Below are 23,605 nucleotides of genomic sequence, written 5' to 3' on the forward strand. Positions count from 1 at the left end.
CGCTCCTCTAATTGAGATCTCACAGATAGATGCAATCATCATCACACGGAAACAGGAAGCGGATAATGTGAGGAGAGATGTCAAAATGACTCGAGATGTCAAGGAGAAAAGACTCACACCCAGTTGATCAAAAAATGGCTCTGGTCTTATTGTGTAAAATAAAGACTGGTTAAAAAAAGAACAGGGATAGTAAGATTTTTCTTTTTTAGTAGTCTGCATTTATTTGACCAAAAAAAAAAAAAAAAAAACTACATTTAACAATGTGAACTATTATTACAATTTAAAATAACGGATACATTTTTTATTTTTGATACACTCCAATTCATTTTTTTTTAGGATTCTTTGAGGAAAAGAAAGATGTCTTTTAGTGTCACTTTTGATCAATTTCATGCATCCTTCCTGAATAAAAGTATTAAATCGTTTTTTGCAATTTACTTGATTGATAAAAATGTCCCTGGCCTTATTGTGCACGATTCTTAGATGGTCTATCTATTCTAACAAGACAACAGACTGAGCAAATAAATGCGCTGACATGCTATTGACAACAGAGTCATAAATCAAGGGCGCAGATGGAAAAAAATGTGGAGCCCAATATTGGCTTTCAGTTTTCATTCTTTGTGTTGCCATTTACGGCTGTTTTCAGAGCAAACAGATGGACTGACAACTAAATAATGGGTGAAGAAGAGCTTGTCAACATCAGTCAGAATGTGAGCGATCACTCAGAGTCACGTGACAGGAGACGAAACGTGTACGACGTGACAAGCGAGGAGCGTCTTGCATAGTTCTTGCACTGTTCGCCATTTTCAACGGAACAAACCACCACTTTCCAACGCTCCTAATTGGCACATTTGTTTGGAATAACCAAGACTGCTCTTCGTTCGGTTTTAATTTGTGAGCTGAAGTCCCACACTTCAGTCAGGCAGAACATCCGTGACAATATAATTGGTGTAAAGATTAGCCAAACTGCTCTACTGAACAAGACACCTTCACTTCTGCGTTTAAGGGGTCTACATTCAATAACACTGCTCAGAAAAAGCTTTTTAAGGACTTTCCCTGACAGTGTGTTACACAGCTTTCTATGTTTTACTAAAAAGCACAAAGATGCTAACTTTTTAATATGCATCACAACAGTAAGCTAAGGAAGGACATCATTATATATTTAAAATGTTATTAATAAATAAATATTTATTTCTAACTTATAACGTATATTTAATATTGAATACACTTCATATGTATTATTATTATCAACAAGAAGAAAAACAATACTGATTTTACTGTATTTTTTAACAAATGAATAGAGCTTTAGCAAGCTTAAGAATCTTCTTCCAAACACATAAAACATATCTTACAGATTCCAAACTTTAGAATGGTAGGGTTTATCACCAAATAAGTAATTCTATACATCTTCCATCAAACACACACATCAGCAGCAGTGGCAAAGACAGGACAGTTTTGTTTAGACCCTGAAATGTGAAAGTCCTCGATGAGGGCAGGACAAGGTCAGCATGAGAGATACCAGATCACCTGAGAGACACGACCCAGATCGACAGCTTTAATATGACACCGGTGACAGCTAAGGTTTGATATCACTGGTGAAGTGGAAAAGATTAGATAAAACACCCACACGTCTCCATGATATCCTGGCCTCTGGATATGGTTCGAGTCCTGCGTGCATTCGAGGAATCATCTGTGTAACTGTACAGTCAAAGTGACCAAGCAAATGCACTGAAATCAGATGAAAACCTGTCAGTTTCGTTACAGCTACTTAAATTGCGCACAGGAATCATCTCAGGTAGCTGCAAGTCCAAAGCGGAGGTCAGATGAGACCGTTTGTGCTCTGGCCATAAACAAACAGAAGTTGAGCGGCGGCACAGACAGATACACATCTGAAGAGCTCCAAACAGACAAAGATGCTTAATATCAGTATTTAAGGGAGTTACAGGCTGCCATTTTGAGCCGTGAGGTCTTTGAGGTCACTTTACAAGGGGGCCGTCCCATAAAAAAACCAGAGGCCGAACGCTCCGACATTAATAGCAGGTTGCCCAGCTGTGCCGTCTCTAACTAATCCTGCATGGCTGTAATTAAAGCACACATCAAATGCGCATTAAAATCCCAGCGGCCCCAGTCACGAGGGAGACTCGTTAAGACTCAGAGGTTCCAATTCCGCCCCATTCCACAAGCCGAAAAAGATCCATCTGAGCACCTCTGATAGCTTTCCAACCCTTTCATTTTTCCATTTTGCAAATTTGTGAGAAGCGATGTCACATTTACGGTGACGGATTTTGCAACTCCTTCATTGGGAGCAGATGGAAAAAAGGTAATCTCACCTTGACAGAAGGTCTTGGTAGACTAGACGATACGCAGAGACTTAATCGAGATGTTGGAGAAAAATGCAAAGGGCTTGACTCAAAACTAGCAGAAAACCTGCAGTCACCTGACTGCATTCAAAGCATATTTGTGATAAAAAAAAGAAGGAAATCCAAACAAAACATTATAGAGCCACACTAAATATCAGTTTCCTTTCACTACACAGAGCCGCGTTTAACTGAGAAGATGTGCAAATAAACGCTGAAAATGAACGTTTATTTGCGCATCTTCTCAGTTAACAACGGCTCTGTGTAGTAACAGCTGCTCTATGTGAAATCACGCACGTGAGGGAATTTACCGCTGATTATAGAACCGGTTTTACTGACGAGATGCGCATAACGATCGGCCGATCGTGATCGGAGCAGCCCTAACATTAATGTGAACTAACAATGACAACATTTATAAATTTTAGATGATATTACTGTAAGTTAAATTAAAATTAACATTTACTAATACATTGTTAAAACCAGTCAATATCATTTAATGGTCCTGAACTAACAATAAAAGCTGGAATAGCATACTGATTATTGTTAGTCATTGCATTTACTAATGTTAAATAATGGAACTTTATTATATATATATATATATATATATATTTTTTTTTTTTTTTTTTTTTTTTTACCATGTAAGGAAATTGATTAAAAAAAAATCTAAAGTTACTGCAATCACAAGAGAAACTCAAAATGAAAGCATCATGGTAATGAGAACTGGGTTTTCTGGAACATCTGGAAAATTATGTCAGATTTGTAATGGTTTTAAAATAGGCTCCAATTTCTTTATACAAAAAAAAAAAAAAAAAAAGATAAAAAAAAGGAAAGGCAAATGTTTAGTTTTTGTGTAAAATCTGACCGAAATGTTCTCTGAACGGTGCATGAGATTCGCCTTGATGCAAATTACTTCTTTTTACAAAGCATTTCTCAGTCTTTTGATGTGCACAAAAAGAAAAGGCAGAGGAAGGAGCCGTCACAGCAGATTATAAACTCCATCCGCTGAAGAGACAATGACTCATCTCATCTCTTCAAGGTCAGAGGTCACACTTTCAAAAAGTCACCCACCGTCCAAAGCTTAATTTCCTATGAGTCACCCTATAACAGCTCTGATAAAACAGCTGATGTAGCCCAAGCATCCCTGGACAGCAGAGACGCTGCACTCCTGTTTGACAGCCATCCACTATTGTCCAGCTCGCTCTGTAATACCTGGTCAGGTATCAGCAAAACCCTTTGAAGGATCAAAGCTGTCTGGGCCTTTTCTGATTTGCTACAACCTATAATTTCTAGTACCTGAAAATTACAGCTCTGGGAGTTCAATGAAGAGGCTGATTTCAAACAATATGCATTAGAAACCTTGAGCCTGAACCGCATTAAATATAGGACACTAATAATTATGCAAATGGTACCTTGTTGGCCACGTGACTGCTGTGGTTTGGCCCTGTAATTATTATCCAGGTGTATTGCAGGTTCTTACCTCATAGGACCAGACGCATTGGACGCCGGCGAATCTGCGCACGCAGCGACCCACCTCCACGTCCTCGTGGGTGGTGTACATCTCCTGCAGGCACTGGCGGATGTGGGGCACCATCCTGCGCAGCACCTCACGGCTCATGATCACACCAGGGCCGCCCATGCAGAAGTTCTCGCCCGGTTCCAGGGCCAGCTTGCCCAGTTCATCGCGGGCACCCATGCCCGTCTGGCCAAGGAAGATGGCCTCGCTGCTGTTGAGACTCCTTAGGAAGCTCTCCAGCTTCTCGCTTTTGATGTAGACGTCATCATCGGCTCGCATGAACCACTCGAACTGGTCCAGGTAGTGGTCATGCATGTACTTGAGCATCATGAAGGACTTCTTCTGCGGAGGGTACGAATCGTCCACATTCTGCAGAGCCACGATGGGGATGGGGATCGTCGTGTCTGAACCCTCGCTGGAGAAAAACTCCACTTTGCCCGGGATGGTCTTGGCCCAGGTCCTACATGATGCAAAAACAGGATAAATGTGTGTGAACACCATAACACGAAGGAGATGATTCACTAAACAGTTCTCAGTTAGTGGTCATCCAATGTAACCATAATAATGTTAACAATATATCTCAATATAGTTACTTGTGCTGCGCATTCCACCCCAAAATGTTTCATATAGTACCAAACAAAACAATTGTCAATTTTTCAGTACTCCAGTGATTTAAATACTTCTTGAAAGAGTCTTTAATAGGTACATTACCCCTCTTAACCAATGTCAAAATCTGCTGAAACCATATTTTAAAATGTCAAAAAGTAATTTTTGCGGGTATACATTATACATTTTTTGTGTATAAAAAAATTAATTTATTCATTATAAAATAATACTATTTCATAAATTTTGTGCACAAATTCTAACATTATTAATATGCATTATCAGGCATGTGAAGGAAACCCTGTTTTTTGCCACGGAATATGACTGAACAACAATAAATAATGATTGTAATCTAAATTATTATTGTCATGTAAATTGTTTTTTTTATTTGATCATAAAAAGATAAGAGAAATATATAACTCTTGCAATAAAACTATTGTGCTATAAAATAAAAAAATAACAATAATAATAATTAAGTAAAATTGCAATACTTATGTTTATAGCAGTCTTAATATCTTTGCTTTCAAATTCAAACATTGGAGTAGAGCTTTTATTTGGAGGAAACCATAGGGAGATCCTACAGGTTTTCTTTTAGTGGCAACAGATTTATAACCTATTCTCAATGAAAATTTGTGAAGATGGTCGGTGCATGTTTAACCCAATCATGTACTGCTCACGTGTAAATGAACACAGTGCCATGCATCACTAGGAGAATTGGTCATACCTCAGGCCAGAAAATATGAAAATCCATATAAACACAGACATAAATACAGAAATAATACCACAAGATATTATCAGAAAGATAAAGCAACGAGTAGCATGATTCAGATGGTTTAAAAACAAAAGTCCCAAGCTGATTCACTATAAGCATGTGGAAAGAAAACCGATAAACTAAATGTGGCACTCGACACAAGGATAAAATGCCAAAAGCTTTATTCTGCCATGACCCTGTAGGAGGACGCTTACAACAACTAAATCAACTCAGCAGAGCCTCAGAGTCTCTGAAATGCACTCAGTGTCCCACATGTCAGCACGTGGAAAAGCTGCACTGTTTTCCTTCAGATAATATCCACTCTTATTCACGCCAACATCTAATTTTAACAAAACCCAACTTCCTGTTCTCAGAAACTGAAAAGGAACCCAGAGATACCAATCTTAACCTTTCGCACACTTCTGTCGTGCAGATATTGTGTCAGTCTGTCATTCAGCTCTCAAATCAGGAGAAACAGCCCAGATCTGCTTTAAAACACTGTTCATTTTTGTGCATGAAATATGCAGGCATCTTAATGCAATTAAATAACAGAGACTGCAGACCAGGGGAACTAATGTGGTTTTGTCTTGCAGTCCTTTGTGAACATCTTCAAGTAACTCCTGTGTAGCACTATAAGCACCTAACTGTAGGAAATACAGCAACAAGAGAGTCATAAATACTCCCATGATGCTCTGGCTTTTCCACCAAGGCCAACCAATTCATCATGAAAAACCTCTCCGGCGAGGACTTACTGCTGATTAAATGTAGGTTATGACATAAATGCTTGTTTCAGCACATCTCTATCCTCTACTATCCTTATACAAATTAACATGGTAACCACCACGGTTCCTGCCAAATACCACACAAATACTATTCCTATAATAATAATAATAATAATAATAATAATAATAATAATAGTAGTGGTAAATTGGCATTAGTCAAAAGTGGCATTAAAAAAAAAAAAAAAAAAAAAACACACTGTGGAGGCTAGAGAATACGTTTTATAAAGTTTTAAATATGGATATTTTTCCTACACAAACACAGCGATTGGTTTCAGGAGTCCTTTATTAACCCTCCGGAGTCATGTGGAGCACTTTTTATGATGGATGGATGCACTTTATTGGACTTCTATTGGACTATAAAATATCACCACCCATTCACTGCCATTATGAAGCTTGGAAGAGCCAGGAGATTTTATTTTTATATAATTCATCTGGAAGAAGAAAGTCTTATACACAAATCATGGGGTAATTTTAGGGGTGCACAATAAATATCGTCCGATAATTAATGCGCATCTCGTCAGTAAAGCCGGTTCTCTAATCAGCGGTAAATTCCCTCTGGTGCGTGATTTCACATAGAGCAGCTGTTACTACACAGAGCTGTTGTTTACTGACAAGCTGCACAAATCCACTTCATTATCAGCGTTTATTTGCGCAGTTTGTCAGTTAACAACGGCTCTGTGTAGTAACAGCTGCTCTATGTGAAATCACGCACCAGAGGGAATTTACCGCTGATTAGAGAACCGGCTTTACTGACGAGATGCGCATTAATTATCGGACGATATTCATCACGCACCTCTAGGTAATTTCCATTTTTGGTGAACTATCCCTTTAAAGTATTAGGATTATGACACTTTGGAGTAAATGATTGCTACTATGGTGGTTCTTCATAAATAAAGGTTTAATTATAGTGCTGAAATAATCTGATTTAGCATAACCGCTCTCCATTCTTACAATAATTTACCATGGTATCCATTGTCTCTGACACAAAAAAAAACAACTACAATACTGTTACAACTAATTATTTATTTATCAAAATATTTTAAAAATAAGATCCTGTAAATTAATTCGACCTTACAGAAGTAAAAGAAAAGAGAAAAACCTAAGATATTAGGAAAGAAACTACAGTTAGCATGGTGATCTCTCATATGGACATATTTAATTTAGTGGTCAACCGATATATCGGCCGATATTTGTAATTTTGTAAATATCCCATTGGCTGAAAAGTCCTTCCGTGTGGTTGATGTTTTTCAAAAAGGATTATGACACAATAATGTGCATTTATGCTTCCTCTTTAAGACAAGACGCTCAGATGTGAAGCCAGCACCTGACACAGTTAAAATGACCAATCGTCATCCACTTTCTAACATGACAGTATGCACGTTGTGTTACATACAATAACACTCCGGCATGCAGCAAAGTCTTATTCAAACATACAATGCACATACATGGAATTGCTCATACAATTTTGGACATTAATTTATGGATATTAATTTGTTCATTATTGTATGAATGTTAGAAATTCTGCACTAAACCATGTTCATTTAAGTGTTTCCTCTATGTATTTATTTATTTTTTATAAATAAATAAATACAAATTATATATGTTATGTTTCACCAAAACTAAAATGAATGTATTTACATGTATTACATTGTCCAATCGCCCAGACTGTCTCAGTATCGGCATCGGCCATTAAAAATCCCACATCGGTGGACCACTAATTTAGTTACTTATATTTCCCTTGCACCAAAAAATAATAATATAACAATTAAATAAATAAATAAAAAACACTGAAATAAAATGTTTCAGAGTGAAATTAATCTTGCCTCTCTCCATCCTCGCCATAATTTACCATGCCATCCACTGTTTCCACTAAAATATCAAAATGTTACTGTTACTACAATAAAAAAGTGGTCATTTTTATAAAATATTTAGACTTTACAGAAGTAAAAAAATATATATATATATATACTATGACATTTCTGCAGTTTACGTGGTGACCTCTCATATGCTGAATTAAGTTTTGAACTAAATGTTTTTCCCACATGTAAGTTGCTCTTACTGTGACAGTAAAACGTTTTTTAAACAAATATATTTTAAAGAAGATGCTGTTTTCAATTATTCCGACTTTACGAAAGTAAAAATGTACTGATATTTTGGTAGAAACCACGGTTATCGTATTTCATATCGAATATTTCCCCCGCCCACACATATACGTTCGTGCTTTTTACACAAACAAGCTTAAATAAAATATCTCCAGCACAGCCCAGACTTCTCTCCATCCTTACCAAGATTATTGAAACCACCGTCTCCGGGGAAATAATAATAATATTAACAATAGCGTCTCTATTTAACGTTACTAACATACTAGAACTACAGCGCACAGTGTTTACTGCGGTTACCATGGTGATTGTGCGCACGCGCTGGATTACCTGTACGCCGCCACGGCGCGGTTGTTAAGGTACTTCTGCGCGGTCATGACGCCCACGAACAAGAAACTGCTGGACCGGGGCACCGCGGGCTTCTCCGTGCTGGGCATCAGCGGCGCTCCGTACTCCTTCATCATCATCATCATCCCCGCTCCTCCTCCGCAGCCGCCCGCGCCGCCGCTTGCGCGCCGCTTGTGACCCGCTCTCTTGAGCTCGGTGGCCCGGGGCAGGATGAGCCTGGACGCCAGCGTGAACCCGACCACCAGCCCCAGCAGCACGCTGAACCACGACCTGCGGCTTCTGCCTGCCATCTCAGAGAACACTCACAGGGCTATCGTTTCTTAACGCCTTCGGTTTGTTTGTTTTGTTTTCAAACGCCGCCCGCTGCTGCAGTCCCGTCCAGAGCGCTGGGTTTGGGTCCGAGCATGGTCACCGTGTGCCGCCAATGGGCTCCAGTCCCCGTGTTTTACCAGCCGCTGCCATCTAACCACCAACTCTCCCGCGAGCCACGATCGGGTTCGTAAAGGTAACGTTACCTCCGTCGTTTCGAGTCTGAATCGGTAATCGGTCAGTGGACATTAACGGTCTGCTGACTCGAGGAGCGCGGCTGTATCCTCATCCTCGCGACGGTCTCGCCATTGTGAGTGAACGCGAGTGCTTGAAACGCGTCTGCGGCGACGCGGCTCAACCGTCAAGGGTTTTTGACACGCAGGAGGCGCCGTAGCTCGTCGCTGATTGGCTGCGCACAGCTAGCTGGTGACGTTTCTTTGACTGTCTATGGACGTCTCATACATGGGGAAAAGCGTTGCGTCTTCTTTTTTTTTTTTCGCGTGAACTGATCTTTTGTAAGATTCAGCAGGAAACTGTGGCCAAGTTTCATTGATTTAGAAAACAAAATACGTTGCTTATTTACACAAGTTTAAATGCAGTTTTATTTAATAAATGGTTAGTAACGGTACATTTTCAAACCAGAAGCCAGTTTTGATTCCTTTTACATTATTATAGAGTTTTAAAAGTAGATTTACACTGCTGTTCAACAGTTTGGGATCAGTAAGATTTTGAATGTGTTTTAAAGAAGTCTCTTCTGCTCATCAAGGTTGCATTTATTTGTTTAGAAATATAGAAGAAGAAAACAGTTATATTGTAAAATATAACCATTTAAAATAACTGTTTTCTATTTGAATATATATTATAAAATGTAATTTATTCCTGTGATCAAAGCTGTATTTTCAGCATCATTACTCCGGTCTGTGTCACATGATCTTCAGAAATCATTATAATATGCTGATTTATTATCAATGTTGTACTGTTTAAGATTTTTTGGAACCTGTGATACTTCTTTCAGAATTATCTTTCATGAACAAAGTAAAAAAAAAAAAAGTGTTTATTTAAAAAAGAAATCGTTTCTAACAATATAAGTATTTATTATTTTAACACATCCTTGCTGAATAAAAGCATTAATTTCTTAAAAAAAAAATAAAAATAAAATTATAATAATTACTGACCCCAAACTTTTGAACAGTAGTGTATATGGTTACACTTATCTTATCATAAGAAATAAGATAAATCAACTATTTTCAGACAAAACTGGACAAAAGAAAAGTTTATGTATCTAGGAATTAACCTGTTCAACATTTTCAGAGGTAACATATTCATCTGTTTTTAAGTGTAACCTGCTTTTTCCATTTTCTAAATTTATTTATGTTATCTCCTAGTAAGGTATTACATTTACATTTATTCATTTAGCAGACGCTTTTATCCATGAGTGTGATGTGTATTCTTTTTGGCTCATTAAAAATTAATCTTGCTGCCGCGTTCTGGATTAATTGTAAAGGTTTGATAGAATTGGCTGGAAGATCTGCCAAGAGAGCATTGCAGTAGTCCAGTCTGGACAGAACAAGAGCTGGAACAAGGAGTTGTGCAGCATGTTCCGAAAGAAAGGGTCTGATCTTCCTCATGTTGAATAAAGCAAATCTGCAGGATCGGACAGTTTTAGCAATGTGGTCTGAGAAAGTCAGCTGATCATCAATCACAACTCCACTTCAATTGTGATGAAACTATGGGTTTGCTGGAATCACAACCAGTTCTGTCTTGGCAAGGTTGAGTTGAAGGTAATGGTCCATCATCCAGCAAGAAATGTCTGTTAGACAAGCTGAGATGTTAAGGTATACTAAACAATTTAATATATTTATTTTAAATATAAACAAAATCTAGTAATCACTTTCGTGTGGCTTCTTTAAATATTTTCAAAAACATTTTATCTAGTAAAATGCAGTTTATTTTATATAGAAAATCCAGTGTAATAATTATATATTTATGTCACATTCAAATGATTATTTCCTAATCCTATAATTTAGAACTTTGACGGAGACGTTCCAAATCACGTGCTCATCTTGCCACCTAGTGGATGAAGTGAGTCCTCGCGAGATTAGAGTGTGTAGTTTACTCGGGTCTTATGTCGCAGCGTACATGAATGAAATACTAAACACAAGATGGGCTCATTACATGATTTTTTATCAAAATATCATAAGGACATAAGGATGAATTTGAATAATATCACTACACTGCATGGATGTTATTTTTACCAGGTCTCTACGAACTAACTTCTATAAAAAAATATTTAAATATCAAGATAATATTGCTTATATTAATTTCATTTTTGTTTTTTTTTATGTCTATATAGATTTGTATTCATTTTTTTTTATCACATCATTATTACAGGTAATGAAAATGTTATAAATATATATATATATATATATATATATATATATATATATATATATATATATATAAACACACACACATGTATATATATATATATATATATAGACAGAGAGAGAGAGAGAGTTTTAGTTAATTATGATGACCTTGCTATCAGGAAATACTAGCTATCTATCTATCTATCTATCTATCTATCTATCTATCTATCTATCTATCTATCTATCTATATATATATATATATATATATATATAAAATAGTTTCCACTTTCTCTGTTTCCTATAAATCCATCTTATTAAAAAACTAAAACTGAGGACGAGACAGTGAAATCTTGGGTCCTGACAAATAAGACAGACATGCATTGAGTATGCAGTTTAATTCAGAGAAACTATAAAGCAAAAACAATAATTCCTAAAGAAATGCTTTTTAGAGAACAGCAGAGACGTCATACCACTATTATCCATCATTAACCACTGCAAGGAGGATGGATCTGTCATGGAACAGCAATCCCTACATTTACAACAGAACACAAACACAGCTAATGATATGAACAAAACATTCTGCGTTTGTATTTACTCTCTACGTGTTTATTTAGCACAGCCTTCATAAGTGCAAAAAGCTAAAAACAGAACCACGATTATTACTGAAAAACATCAGCCTGCCCCAGGAGTATTAATACCTTTGATGAGGAGGCGTCATTAGAGGCTGTCAATCATACAAACAGTGCATGAAAGTAAAAAAAAGAAAAAAAAGAAAATTTTGTTATTCTTGACTCACTCTCATGTCATTCTGACTGCAAATGCACCAAAAAATAAATAAAAGAACTAGAAAACTATCCAATCCAGCTGTGCACCATACGATATTCAGAAATCTTCTAATTCATATGATAGTACTACTGCATTGAAAAAATAACAGCATACACGATTGCAATGACATGAGTGTGGAAAAAGACAATGCAAAAAAAATAATAGTGTGCATGAAGACCCTTATATGATATAACCATAATTCTATTGTCCTGTGATGAGTGCTGACAGCTTCCTTCAGATAATATTTCTGTGTTCCAGCGGAGGGTCAGAGGTCAGTCTGACCGTCCTTTAACCTCATCCACCGGCGGACGGCCCTCTCCTGCCGGGTCTCCAGGAGCACGTTCCTCCTCCGTCTCCAGACAGAGGACTGTATCCTACAACACACACAGACAACAACATTATTAACACAAGACTGTGTGAGAACTGTACAGAGTCATGAAAGACCAATTAACAACCTCTGAACACAAATACTGGGGAGTAAATAATCACGGTTTTTCATATATTATATATTAATTTATTATATTATTTGGCACCATTTATTTAATTTTGTATTTTAATTTATTAACAACCAGTATAATTTTCGCCTGTGAAATATTGGCCTATTCTGAAAAATGGGTTATTATTTGGGTTAGTGTCCTTAAAATGCTTGCATCTTTTAGAAAGTCATGCATGACAATTTTAACTTGAATAGAGTTTTTCTATTTACTAACATATGCATTAAAATTAAGTGTAAAATATGCTTTTTTTTCATGTTTGAATTTATTTTTTACTGTATTTTCCTTATTTAATTTTCTATAGTTATAGAATTTAACAACCAAAAGTGTTTTATGTACGTGTGTGTGTGTGTATGTGTGTTAATATTTCTTAAATATATATTGTGTGTGTATTTATATATACCGGTACACATTTAAAAACACAGTACGCACAAATATTGTGTAAACAAACTCAAATAATCCCAATTGATTTGACAGCATTTTACATTTTTTATAGCTATATAAATAAAGAATAAAAATGTTTTAATAAAGTTAACTATTATTTTAATCAAAAGAGAAAATGTTGGCAACACTTTAGATTAGGGAACTCTATTCACTTATTGCATATTAGCATGCATATTACCAGCACATTGGCTGTTAATTAATACTTATAAAGCACATATTAATGCTGTTTTCTGCATGACCATATTCTAGATCCCTCCATTTCTGAAGTACTACAACAACTACCATACTTACCATATAATCAATAAGCAGCAAATTAGCATTTATTGAAAGAAAACTCTTTTTTTGTGAATGTGCATTATGTAATCTGAAACGTAATGCTTGCGTACCACTGTTGCGAAGGGGCTTTTTGTCTGTCTTCGGTCTCAGCGAGCTGGAGGAAGTGGCATCTTCTGTGTTCTGCTGGAAATGAGAAATAATAATAATAATATGTAAATGCAGGACCTGAAGTCTGAGGCCTGGAGACATTAGTCCCAGCAGACTTACTTGTGCAACTTTGGCATTTCCCTTGTAACTCTTTCCCTCCTTCATGCTTTCCCACATCTCGATTTTCTGTCTTCTCTTCTCCTCCTCGAGCTGAGCAGATGAGAGGAAGCAGGATGAACACAGTGAAGGTGTGAGACGATGTGCTGCGTGACACTCACCCTCTGCTGCCTCTCTCTGAACTCTGCCGCTCGGGCGTCCTGCTCCTCCTGCATTCTCCGGCGGGACGCCTCCAGAGCCGACTGAGACCTCACCACAGACTCAGGGTCTGGAGACAGGACACACACACACACACACCTCTTAAAATCGCTAATACTTCTCAAATTGCAGACGCCACTCATGGTTTGTCCTGACCTTGGCTGGCGGCTGAGACAGACGAGCTCTGACTGTCTGTGGATCTGTTCTTGCGGAGATGCTGGATGAGCAGATACACTCCCACACACACGAACACCACATACCAGCCATAGTCTGACAGGAGAGCTGTAACTGATCAAAGACATCCAGACACTCGAGAGTTTGTATACACTTTACCAAAGCATGATAGATAGAGAAATAAATAACTGCATCAGTAACAAATAAAACAAATAACATATTACATTTTGTGACATTCAAATATATATATGATGTATATCATTTTCATGATCATTTTGACTATATAAATGTCACATGATATATAAATAAATAAATGCATGCATATGTATGTATATATATATATATATATATATATATATATATATATATATATATATATATATATATATATATATTATGAATTTTAACAGATGTGAAAATTAGCTGAGCAATCCAATAATAAAACAATAAAAATAAAAACAACAAAAAGTATATTAAAAATACACATTAATAATAGACAAATAATAAGAAAAATAATCTAGTCATTAATCATTACTGTATTTCTCATAACATTGTATGTTTAACAACTTTTATGAACACAGTTAAAAATAATTATAGTGTCAAGAAACTTCATCTTATATAAAATGTACTTTACTAAATAAATACTATGTAAAGTATATATATTTTTATAAACTAATAAATGTTTTCAAATTAGAAGTATACAATGTGCTTTATTTTTTATATTTTGTTTTCATATGTTATGGAAATTAAAAATCCAAAATGATTTAAAAATGTAGCTGCAAGCAGCAATTATCAGGGTTCAAGTGCTTTAAGGCATTGAAGCACATATGAGAAAATATATTAACGTTACGTATTATTAATCAAGCCTGTATCCATCTAAATCAATGATTTAAAAAGCATTTTTGGCAACTCCAGGTAATTAACCATTGAAATATGATGATTTAACGTTTATGACTGCATTTGACAATATAACAATTTAAGTCTTTATTATCACTTCTCTATCCATTCAACACATCCGTACTGAATATACAGCATTAATTTATTTTTAAAATAATTTTTAAATATGTGTATTGTTACAAAAATATTTCTGTTGTATTCAGAAAATAACAGATGCTAATTTTTAAAACATTCTACTCATCAAAGAATCCTGAAAAAAAGTATCACGGGTTCCCAAAAAAATTAAATTAAATTAATTAGGCGGCAATCGAATAAAATCTCTGATCAGACATCAGTCCTGATGAGCTCGAGCTCTGTTTGTTTACATACCAGAAGGCAGAAGAAAACTCAGATCCTGGTTCTGAGGAACTTCTTCATCTCGGACACGCGCGCCACCCTCCGCCTCCATATTAAAACGCCTATCGGGTGTCTTATATAAGAGAATATAATAATTACCGCATGTTTATTCCTTCGATCTTCACGCAAGCTAACTTACACCGCGATACACACAGAACACGAACTCACTTCCGGAGCCACAACTCCGCCAATCAGCTTCGAGATGACGTGGAGGCCCTGCTGCAGAGAACACACGTTTTGGACTCAAAGTGAAATAAGCAAATTAAAAGGAGTAGAATTAGTAAATTAGTAGATATAAAAAAAAATTAACAGTGCTGTGTGTGTATAAACATTTTTGTGTACATATGTGCATTTTAAATCGATTTTTTTTATTTGATTGGAAAACGTTATTAACAAATGTAACAGTAAGAGTAGGAAAGAACAATGCATCTTAATTTGAACTAAATATTTTCAGACATTTAAAGTTTAATTTTTAAGTTTAACTCATTTTAAATTAGGTAATTTGACTAAATGTATAGGATTTGATTACAAAAACTATTTGAGAAAATATATAGATGTTGTTTTTATTATTTAGGATTGGGTTCATCACAAGGATGGTCATATTTAGGGCTCAGTGGCATCTAAATAAAATTGCCTATTTTCTAACGGTTTACAAATGAACTATACAGGAAATGTGCCATGCATTTATAATTTAAGTTCATTAGTTAAGTTCTTAAAATAATGAGCGAACTGTAAATAATCAGTATTAATATTTTAATTTCTAATCTTTGGCAGTGGACATAGGCTTCAGTTCACAAAATATTAGAAAATAATCAAGAAATTCATGACCACGTTCAGATGCACAAAGAACAAAAACATTCACATCAATGTTAATAAAAAAAAGTTTAATGTACTTTACAAAAAAAAACAACACTTATTGAAAGAAGTGCTGTCAAACACGGCATCAAAAAGCATTGACGATTCTTAAAAACATCAACCAGCGAACATATCTATGATCCATTCATGTGCACATCTTCCTGCATGTCATCAGCGTCTCCGTTTTCTCCCTCTGCTCCCTGCGTCTCTTCACACATGGCCTCGGACTCCTGCATCTCCTCCTCTTCCTCCACCATGTTAGGTGCTCCTAAAAGAGACAAACAAAAGACCTGTGAGAAGCTCGATCATTGGCCGTGCTTAACTTGCTTTTATTGCACACAAACAAACCAGGTTTTCAGAAAAGCCTCAGTCTGAGACTTGAGCTACTCGCACTTAGAGCAGCAATCATCAACCGCAGCGATGTCAAAACTTTCCCAGCAACACACAGAGTTCCCGCTTTTTCCACCAATGAATTCATGACTTTTCTCATCATTTGTGGTTAATGTGTTTATGTATAAGTGCGAATTAAAACCAATACCTGATCGCAGCTCTCGTCCAGGGATCTGTCCGGACTGCAGGAGTCCCTTCAGCCGCTCGACTTCAGCCAGTGATGTGGCATTAGCAATAGCATTCTTCACATAAACAACACAAGTGAGACAGATTACACCAGGACATCAACCTATATGTTTCCATGTATGAATACATTAAACTGACATTTGAGGAGAGCAAGAAATCAATCCTGTTACTCGGCAAGGATTCATTAAATAGATCAGGAGTGACAGTAAAGACTTTTATAAAATAAATAATTAAATAAATATCTCTGTATATATATATATATATATATATATATATATATATATATATATATATATAAATCCGTATCAAATACATATTATATTGTAGAAATACATAAAAAACCTAAAGTGTGTAGAATACACATAAACGTTTGTTTTTCTGAAAAATTGTGTTCATCCCAAAGGTGTAATGGTTTTTATTCTGTATAAACTGTATATACTATGGCCCTACACCTAACCCTAACCCTCACAGGAAACTTTGTGCATTTTTACTTTCTCAAAAAAACTCTTTCTGTGTGATTTAGAAGCGTTTTGAAAAATGGGGACATGGGTTATGTCCTCATTAGTCACCCTCTCCTTGTAATACCTGTGTCATACCCATGTCATCATACACAGTTGTGTCCTGATGTGTCACAAAAACACGCGCACACACTTTTTTAATATTAAAAACATGCAATAAGCATCTTCTTGAGTGATCAGTTCTTCCGTACCTTGATGGCTTCAACATCTGCAGCTGACGGCCCTGTTTTGATCTCAGTCTGAAGTGCTGCTCCTGGAGTGAACCTGAGAGTAACATCAAGAGGACATGCGGTGTTCAGACAACCTCACCATGTTTATGTGCCTCTGCAGCCTTTCAACCACTGTTTCCACAACCAGAGTGTAGTATCTGGAGCATCTTATCAATGTGAATAAACTGATATGAGACAGCAAAGCCTTGAGCCAGCTCCCCTGAGTAGCACTGCTGAAGTCTGACATGGACATCAAGGTTTAAACGGCCAATTCAGAGTCGGTTTTCATTCTCGGAGATGTCGGGTTCAGGACTTCCACAGTCCGGTACATCGGGGGAGCTTTGCTTGATCAAGGACTTTCATCTTACGTTTTGGTTTGCTTGGCAATATCCTTTGCAAGCTGGGCACCTCGTTTGCCTTTGAACATTTTGTCAGCCTCCTGCCGTTCCTGCGTTGATAGATCAGAGTTAAAGCAGAGGTTCACAACAGACCACGAGCCTGTTCTTCACACATGCATTACTGAATGATCTCAATCGAACAACCACACAAATTCAGTCTGAATGTGCGCTTAAAAAATAATGATCCAAAGGGGAATTATCACTATAATGACGGATAAACTACACAAAGCATGAAGAACAGGGTGAGGCTACATCATAAACAGAAAACAGAAACAATCTGTCTAAAGGAAGCAGTATCAAATAGTCTGCATTAGTAAACAACCACACCAGTATTTAACACAATCGCATTTCAGGAGTATTTGCATCACAGATCACATTTAACAAGATTAAAGTCTCCCTCAAGTTATTCTTCTAAATAGAGAACACCTAGAAATCTGCGTAGAAATAATCTGTTAAAAACAAAGTCTTAAAATTGAACGAAAACAAACACGAACAGCACAAATAAACATTTTGACACCTGACATATTATTTAAAGGGGACATGAACCGCATAATGTTTCCTAAGGTGCACTTTCACACCAAAAACTGCCATAATTTAGAAATAAAAGGAAATTTGATTCATTTGATGAGCATTGTAGCCGATGACAGACTGTTGAGCGCATTAATCGAGTTTTGCACTTTCACAAATGCTTATATCAAAACTAACAGTGCAAACTCAACGGAACTGCGACTGATTTACCAAAGAACCCACAGGGAGGTGTACTGAACAAACTAACAATGCTCTACTTAGACAAATAATCACTTTCCTATAATTAGGATCCTTTGGAAGGTAATTTTTTTTAGTCCAGTGATCCTGTACTGCTCTTCTCTCCTTCTCATCGTACTAACACTTTAGTAGGCGGGGCTAAACAGGCAGTGATTACAATTGGTGGGCGGGGCTACACAGGCAGTTATGCAGAGGGCGGCGTTGATCTTCTGTGTAGGCGGGGTTTAGTCACACTATTACATCATAAAGTGGCACATTCCACAAGCCCATGTTTTGGCAGATTGGCTTCAATATAAGCTGTTTTTAGAGTAATGAGTACGTTTTGAGTCCTGAAGGTTGCAGGATGTTGTGTTAGTACAATAACCTTTATATGTCAAAAGATCGAGGGATCTTTGGTTTATCAGTTCATGACCCCTTTAAAGCGTGATGTACACTACTGTTCCAAATTTTGGGGTCCAAACTATTTTTGAAAGTCTCTTCTGCTCACCGAGGGTGCATTTATTTGATCAACAATACAGTAAAAACTGTAATATTATGGAATATGACAATTTAGAACTACTATGCGAGTACATTTTAAATTTTAATTTATTCCTGTGATGTTAAGCTGAATTTTCAGTGTCACATGATCCTTAAGAAATCACTCTAATATGCCGATTTACTGCTCCAGAAAAATTTCTAATCAGCAATGTTGAAAACATTTTGAATAATCAGCTTTTCTGTAACATTATAAATATCTTTACTGTAATTTTTGATCAATTTAATGCATCCTTGCTGGATAAAAGTATTAATTTCTTAAAAAATATATATATTCTGAATGATAGTGTAGTTAAAAAATAAAAATAAATAATGTGTTATGGTTTAATCATACCTTCATTTTCACCTTCTGGAAGTCCAGAACTCGGATCTGTGGTATTTTATTGATGACATATAATCTGTAATGTTTCTTGTTAGTAACTGGATTCCTGAGGAGACTACAGAACAGAAAAACAGCTCAAATTAGCTGAAGTTAAAACCTCAAAGCTTAATAAAAGGTGTCAAACAGCAGTTTGTTCAGCAGGTACCTGAGGAGGGACAATGATTTGACTGATGCAAGAGGATCCAAATCACCCTGTTGAGAACCAGAAACAACCACTTGACGACAATCCAGTGACACCAGTTTCAGAGCTCACAGAGCGACTGGTTCATGTGATAACAGCACATCTATGGTTGGACTCACCAGTTCTTGAATGTTGTTGCTTGTGAGAATGAGCTCTTTCAGGTCTGGTAAAGACTGCTCCAGGTTCTCTCCAATTCGGCTGCAGTAAGACAGACCATAAACTCTACTTCATACTGCTGAAGAGTAATTAACTCAAACAGCTGATTAAAACACCACAATAATCCACACAACTCAGGGTTGTTTTTTATTCAAACCACTGCTTATGGCTATAAATACAAGTATATGCATAAAATTGCTTTCTCCAGTGAAAAAGTAATCTCATCTGAATCAGAAGAGAAATATGCACAGATCAAGCACCATTTACGGTCCAAAAAAAAACAAATGCTGGTGGATTGTGATGTTATAAACTATAAACTAGTTATAAAATATAAACTTGTACTTTGGTCAGAAACAATGGTTTGTAGTTAAATGTATTAATGAAGGATTTGCTTATAACAAACACACAGCGTTTGGGTTTCCAAGACATTAACTGATGGACTGGAGTGATGTAGATTTACTTGTGGATTATTGTGATCTCTCAATCTGACGGCACCCATTCACTGCAGTGTATCAACTGGTGAGCAAGTGATACCATGCGAAAATTCATCAAATAATAAAAAAACTAATTTACATCTTGGGTGGCTTGAAGGTGTGTAATCCATTTTTTTTATTAACTATTATTCTGCTAAGCATTCCCTGTAATAAAACCCTAAATCTTAGCACTGCTTCCAACATTTCTGCATTTGTCTGCTAGATGCGGTCCCATTTTGGTTGCACAAAATTCATCGTTTTTTAACATCGTTTCATAAGCGGACAGTATAACAGCGCTGAGCAGAATGTTATGACATCGTTCATTAGAGATATTGAGATAAACAGTGCAGAAAATGTTGATGTCTGACTCTCTCACCAGATCCGGTTGTTGTTCATCAGCAGTGTTTTGAGTCTCTTCAGCAGCGGGAATCCGTCCAGCTTTCTGATCTCATTATCGGACAGATCAATGGTGTCAAACTGATCGAGTGTGGCGCCCAGATTCTCCAGCACGGGGATCTTATAGCCTGTAAACACAGGAGCGTGAGTTATTCCCCGCAGTTAGGCAGATAAACGAGTGTTTGTGTCTCGACTCACCGCGCAGCTCGAGCTCTCTGTCCCGCACAGGGTTCGTGTACTGCGCCGCCTGCTCGATCAGCTCCGCCGTCAACTTCACCATGTCAGCCGCTGAGAGGAACGACTCAGACTTTAGATCACAACTTTATTACAAATATTTGATTCGCACACGCGCTGCCGCCGAACGGAAGCGTCTGTTTTGTTCTTCTCGAAACGAGCGACACGACTGCGCGAGAACTGCAGCGCACCCTAGCGGACGGGAGGAGAAACGCGCTACAGCCGCAATACATCGTTCAGACAGATTTTTATATACATACCGTAAAAGAGAAACGGGTTTTTTAAACCCTCCTGTAATGTGCAAATTCTAACCATGTTTTTAATGTGTTACCCCAAATATTTAAATATGTAAATAAATTACAGAAATTGTCAAAATAATTTAAATTTCATTCAATACAAAATACAATACAAAAATTGCTCTAATACAAAATGATTTTAATGCGCATGAAAACTCAGATGATGCGTACAGGGCATGGTAATAAAAACATTCAGCCTTAAGCCACCAGCTCTGTGAGCACACGAACAACCGGAAGAGTCCCGTCGTGCGTCCGCCAGAGCGCAGCACTCAGTTTCAGAACGCAGTTTCTCCTGATCCTGTTTAAGATGTGTTGAGGTTGTATAAAATAAACTAAAACCGTGTAAAAGAAAACCACAGATGGTGTGATGAACATATCCTTCACTCCCCTGCCGAAACATGTTTATTTTCTAACTATATGCAAAGCTGCAACTGATTTTCTGTTCAGATGTGGAGGGGTCGTTTTGTTTTCGGAGATTTTAAACGGATTATTATGCATTCATAAACCTCATCAGAGCAATCAAATGCACGATTTTAATCTTTAAATAGTACCATAATACCTAACACTTTAGATTAGGGAACACATATTCCCTATGAACTAAGAGTTTTCCCTCAACAATCTCCTAATTTGCTGCTTATTGATAGTAAGGTAGTTGTAGTAGTGGTTAGAATATGATAATATTAGGCTACTAGAATACTGGCTAATAAACAACTATTAATGTATTCTATTAATATGCATGCTACTAACCAACCAGTTAACAGTGAATGGTGTTCCATAATCCAAACTGTTAATGAAATGCAAAGATAATGAAGAATAATGATCAAACTGCAGGATCATCATAGTTCAGGACTCAGTAGTAAAGCACAATGTTATGCACACACTTATGCATATCAGTCCTGTGTTGTTGTTTTTCACACAAAGTGAGTCCAGAATCATTAAAGAGATTTACTGAAGCTTCAGTTCAGTAACATCACGATGAGGAACGTGTCATGGGTTCATCTGTGTGTGGATGGTATTAAGAGCAGCTGTGAACCTCCACTGCATTAATCATTGTTTGTGTGTGTGTGTGTGTGTGTGTGTGTGTTCATCTAATGCCCTTCAGGACGTTACAGTCAAAGCATCACTGGGTCACTGCGGGTCAGACTCTGACAGTTCACCAAAATGCATTGCAAATAGTTGAGCCCCATCTAAATATTTACAAGCTCTGATTTCAGAACATGGAAACACTGGAAAACCCAAACAAACAAATGATCATTAGCACATAACCTGGACCACCAGCACAGGCATCCTCACTGTGGGGAAAAAAGAGACTCCACCACACATTTTCATCAAGGAAAGGTTTATATTTCAGACCTTTGATGGAGATATTCCACCTTCAGATATTTAAAATACCATTAGATGCGTAGTTTAAAATGTACAGTGTCATTGTTCTCGATCCTTCTTGTGATTTAAAAGCTTTATGTCTCTCTTAACATTGCAGTTTCACTCCAAACGTTATCTGGCATTCACCAACGTAATCATTTTCACTGGAAATCACATGATCATTTATGAAAACGGCATCTCTCATATACAATTATATCATAATTCAGAGTGATGTCGTTGAATAAAAAAAAAAGGAAGCAATTTATACATGTACTGCATGTTTAAAAAAAATATATCTTGTTGAAATCAAACCGGGTTTCTTGAAATGAGGAGTACTATGTATTTCATTAAAGGAAGAGTTCACCTAAAAACAAATATAAGCTGAAAATGCACTCAACTACAGGTCATCCAAGATCTAGATGAGTTTGTTTCTTCATCAAAACAGATTTGGAGAAAAGTAGCATTGCATCAGTTGCTCACCAGTGGATCCTCTGCAGTGAATGGGTGCCGTCAGAATGAGAGACTAAACAGCTGATAAATACATCACAATCCACATAATGATCAATTAGCATCTTGTGAAGAGAAAAACAGAAAAACAAATCCATCAAGATGATTTTAGCAATAATTTCTGGTCAAAACATGAGTCCATGATCCATAATAACGTTTCCTCCAGTAAAAAAAAACATCTCCTGAAAAGCAAGATTATGGATAGACGACTCATATTTTAGCAGGAAGTGATGTTTTAAAGTTAAAACTCCTTAATGATGGATTTGTTTCTAAGAAACATGCAGCTTTTCGCTTCACTAGATGTTTACTGATGGACTGGAGTGGTGTGGAATACTCATGGTTTATTGTGATGTTTTTATCAGCTGTATGGACTCTCATTTCTGACGGCACCCATCCACTGCAGAGGATCCACTGGTGAGCAAGTGATGCAATGTCTCCAAATCTGTTCTGATGAAAAAAAAGTGAAAGTCGTGACATTTGCGAAGTATGGTAACCCATACTCAGCATTGGTGCTCTGCATTTAACCCATCCAAGTGCACACACACAGCAGTGAGAAGTGAACACACCGTGAACACACACCCGGAGCAGTGGAGAGCTATATATCCAGCACCTGGGGAGCAACTGGGGGTTCAGTGCCTTGCTCAAGGGCACTTCAGCTGTGGGCAT

At 36.9% G+C, this 23,605-nt stretch overlaps 3 protein-coding genes across 4 annotated transcripts in view; all 3 read right to left on the reverse strand.

Moving 5' to 3' along the window:
- Nucleotides 1-9,225, reverse strand: part of LOC113051916 (chondroitin sulfate synthase 1-like) — a 56,494-nt gene extending 47,269 nt beyond the window's left edge. Inside the window, exons 1-2 of the mRNA XM_026216097.1 lie at nt 8,433-9,225; nt 3,832-4,327 (exon numbers count right to left, since the gene is read on the reverse strand). Coding sequence (XP_026071882.1) covers nt 3,832-4,327; nt 8,433-8,740 — 804 coding nt within the window. The 5' untranslated portion in view covers nt 8,741-9,225. The remainder of the gene's footprint in view (nt 1-3,831; nt 4,328-8,432) is intronic.
- Nucleotides 9,226-11,505: 2,280 nt separating this feature from the next.
- Nucleotides 11,506-15,286, reverse strand: LOC113051928 (selenoprotein S). Of its 2 annotated transcripts, none has more exons than XM_026216119.1 (6): nt 15,071-15,286; nt 13,787-13,918; nt 13,594-13,700; nt 13,436-13,525; nt 13,279-13,348; nt 11,506-12,328 (listed from the first exon to the last, which is right to left on the reverse strand). In XM_026216119.1, the coding sequence occupies exons 1-6, from the start codon at nt 15,147-15,149 to the stop codon at nt 12,249-12,251; spliced, it is 558 nt and encodes a 185-aa protein (XP_026071904.1). In that variant the 5' UTR covers nt 15,150-15,286; the 3' UTR covers nt 11,506-12,248. The 2 variants fall into 2 exon arrangements, with proteins under 2 accessions (XP_026071904.1, XP_026071902.1); XM_026216117.1 differs by having other exon boundaries at nt 13,279-13,351; nt 15,071-15,284.
- Nucleotides 15,287-15,960: 674 nt separating this feature from the next.
- Nucleotides 15,961-20,953, reverse strand: LOC113051927 (U2 small nuclear ribonucleoprotein A'-like). The gene is made up of 9 exons (XM_026216116.1): nt 20,739-20,953; nt 20,521-20,668; nt 19,635-19,713; nt 19,480-19,526; nt 19,287-19,389; nt 17,624-17,703; nt 17,238-17,310; nt 16,491-16,584; nt 15,961-16,220 (listed from the first exon to the last, which is right to left on the reverse strand). The coding sequence occupies exons 1-9, from the start codon at nt 20,818-20,820 to the stop codon at nt 16,087-16,089; spliced, it is 840 nt and encodes a 279-aa protein (XP_026071901.1). The 5' UTR covers nt 20,821-20,953; the 3' UTR covers nt 15,961-16,086.
- Nucleotides 20,954-23,605: the final 2,652 nt, after the last annotated feature.

Source organism: Carassius auratus, chromosome 32 (assembly GCF_003368295.1).
Source record: "Carassius auratus strain Wakin chromosome 32, ASM336829v1, whole genome shotgun sequence".
Classification (NCBI taxonomy): domain Eukaryota; kingdom Metazoa; phylum Chordata; class Actinopteri; order Cypriniformes; family Cyprinidae; genus Carassius; species Carassius auratus.

Bases quoted from the DNA above. Each gene is read 5' to 3' on its own strand.
- LOC113051928 (XM_026216117.1), bottom strand. From the start codon at position 15,149: ATGGAGGCGGAGGGTGGCGCGCGTGTCCGAGATGAAGAAGTTCCTCAG. The intron at 13,526-13,593 runs GTGAGTGTCACG...TCATCTGCTCAG, and splicing joins TCAGAGAGAGGCAGCAGAGG to CTCGAGGAGGAGAAGAGAAG. The intron at 13,352-13,435 runs GTAAGTCTGCTG...TCTCATTTCCAG, and splicing joins GAAATGCCAAAGTTGCACAA to CAGAACACAGAAGATGCCAC.
- LOC113051927 (XM_026216116.1), bottom strand. From the start codon at position 20,820: ATGGTGAAGTTGACGGCGGAGCTGATCGAGCAGGCGGCGCAGTACACG. The intron at 17,311-17,623 runs GTAAGATGAAAG...TGTTACTCTCAG, and splicing joins ATTGCCAAGCAAACCAAAAC to GTTCACTCCAGGAGCAGCAC. The intron at 16,221-16,490 runs GTATTGGTTTTA...TGTCTCTTTTAG, and splicing joins TGGACGAGAGCTGCGATCAG to GAGCACCTAACATGGTGGAG.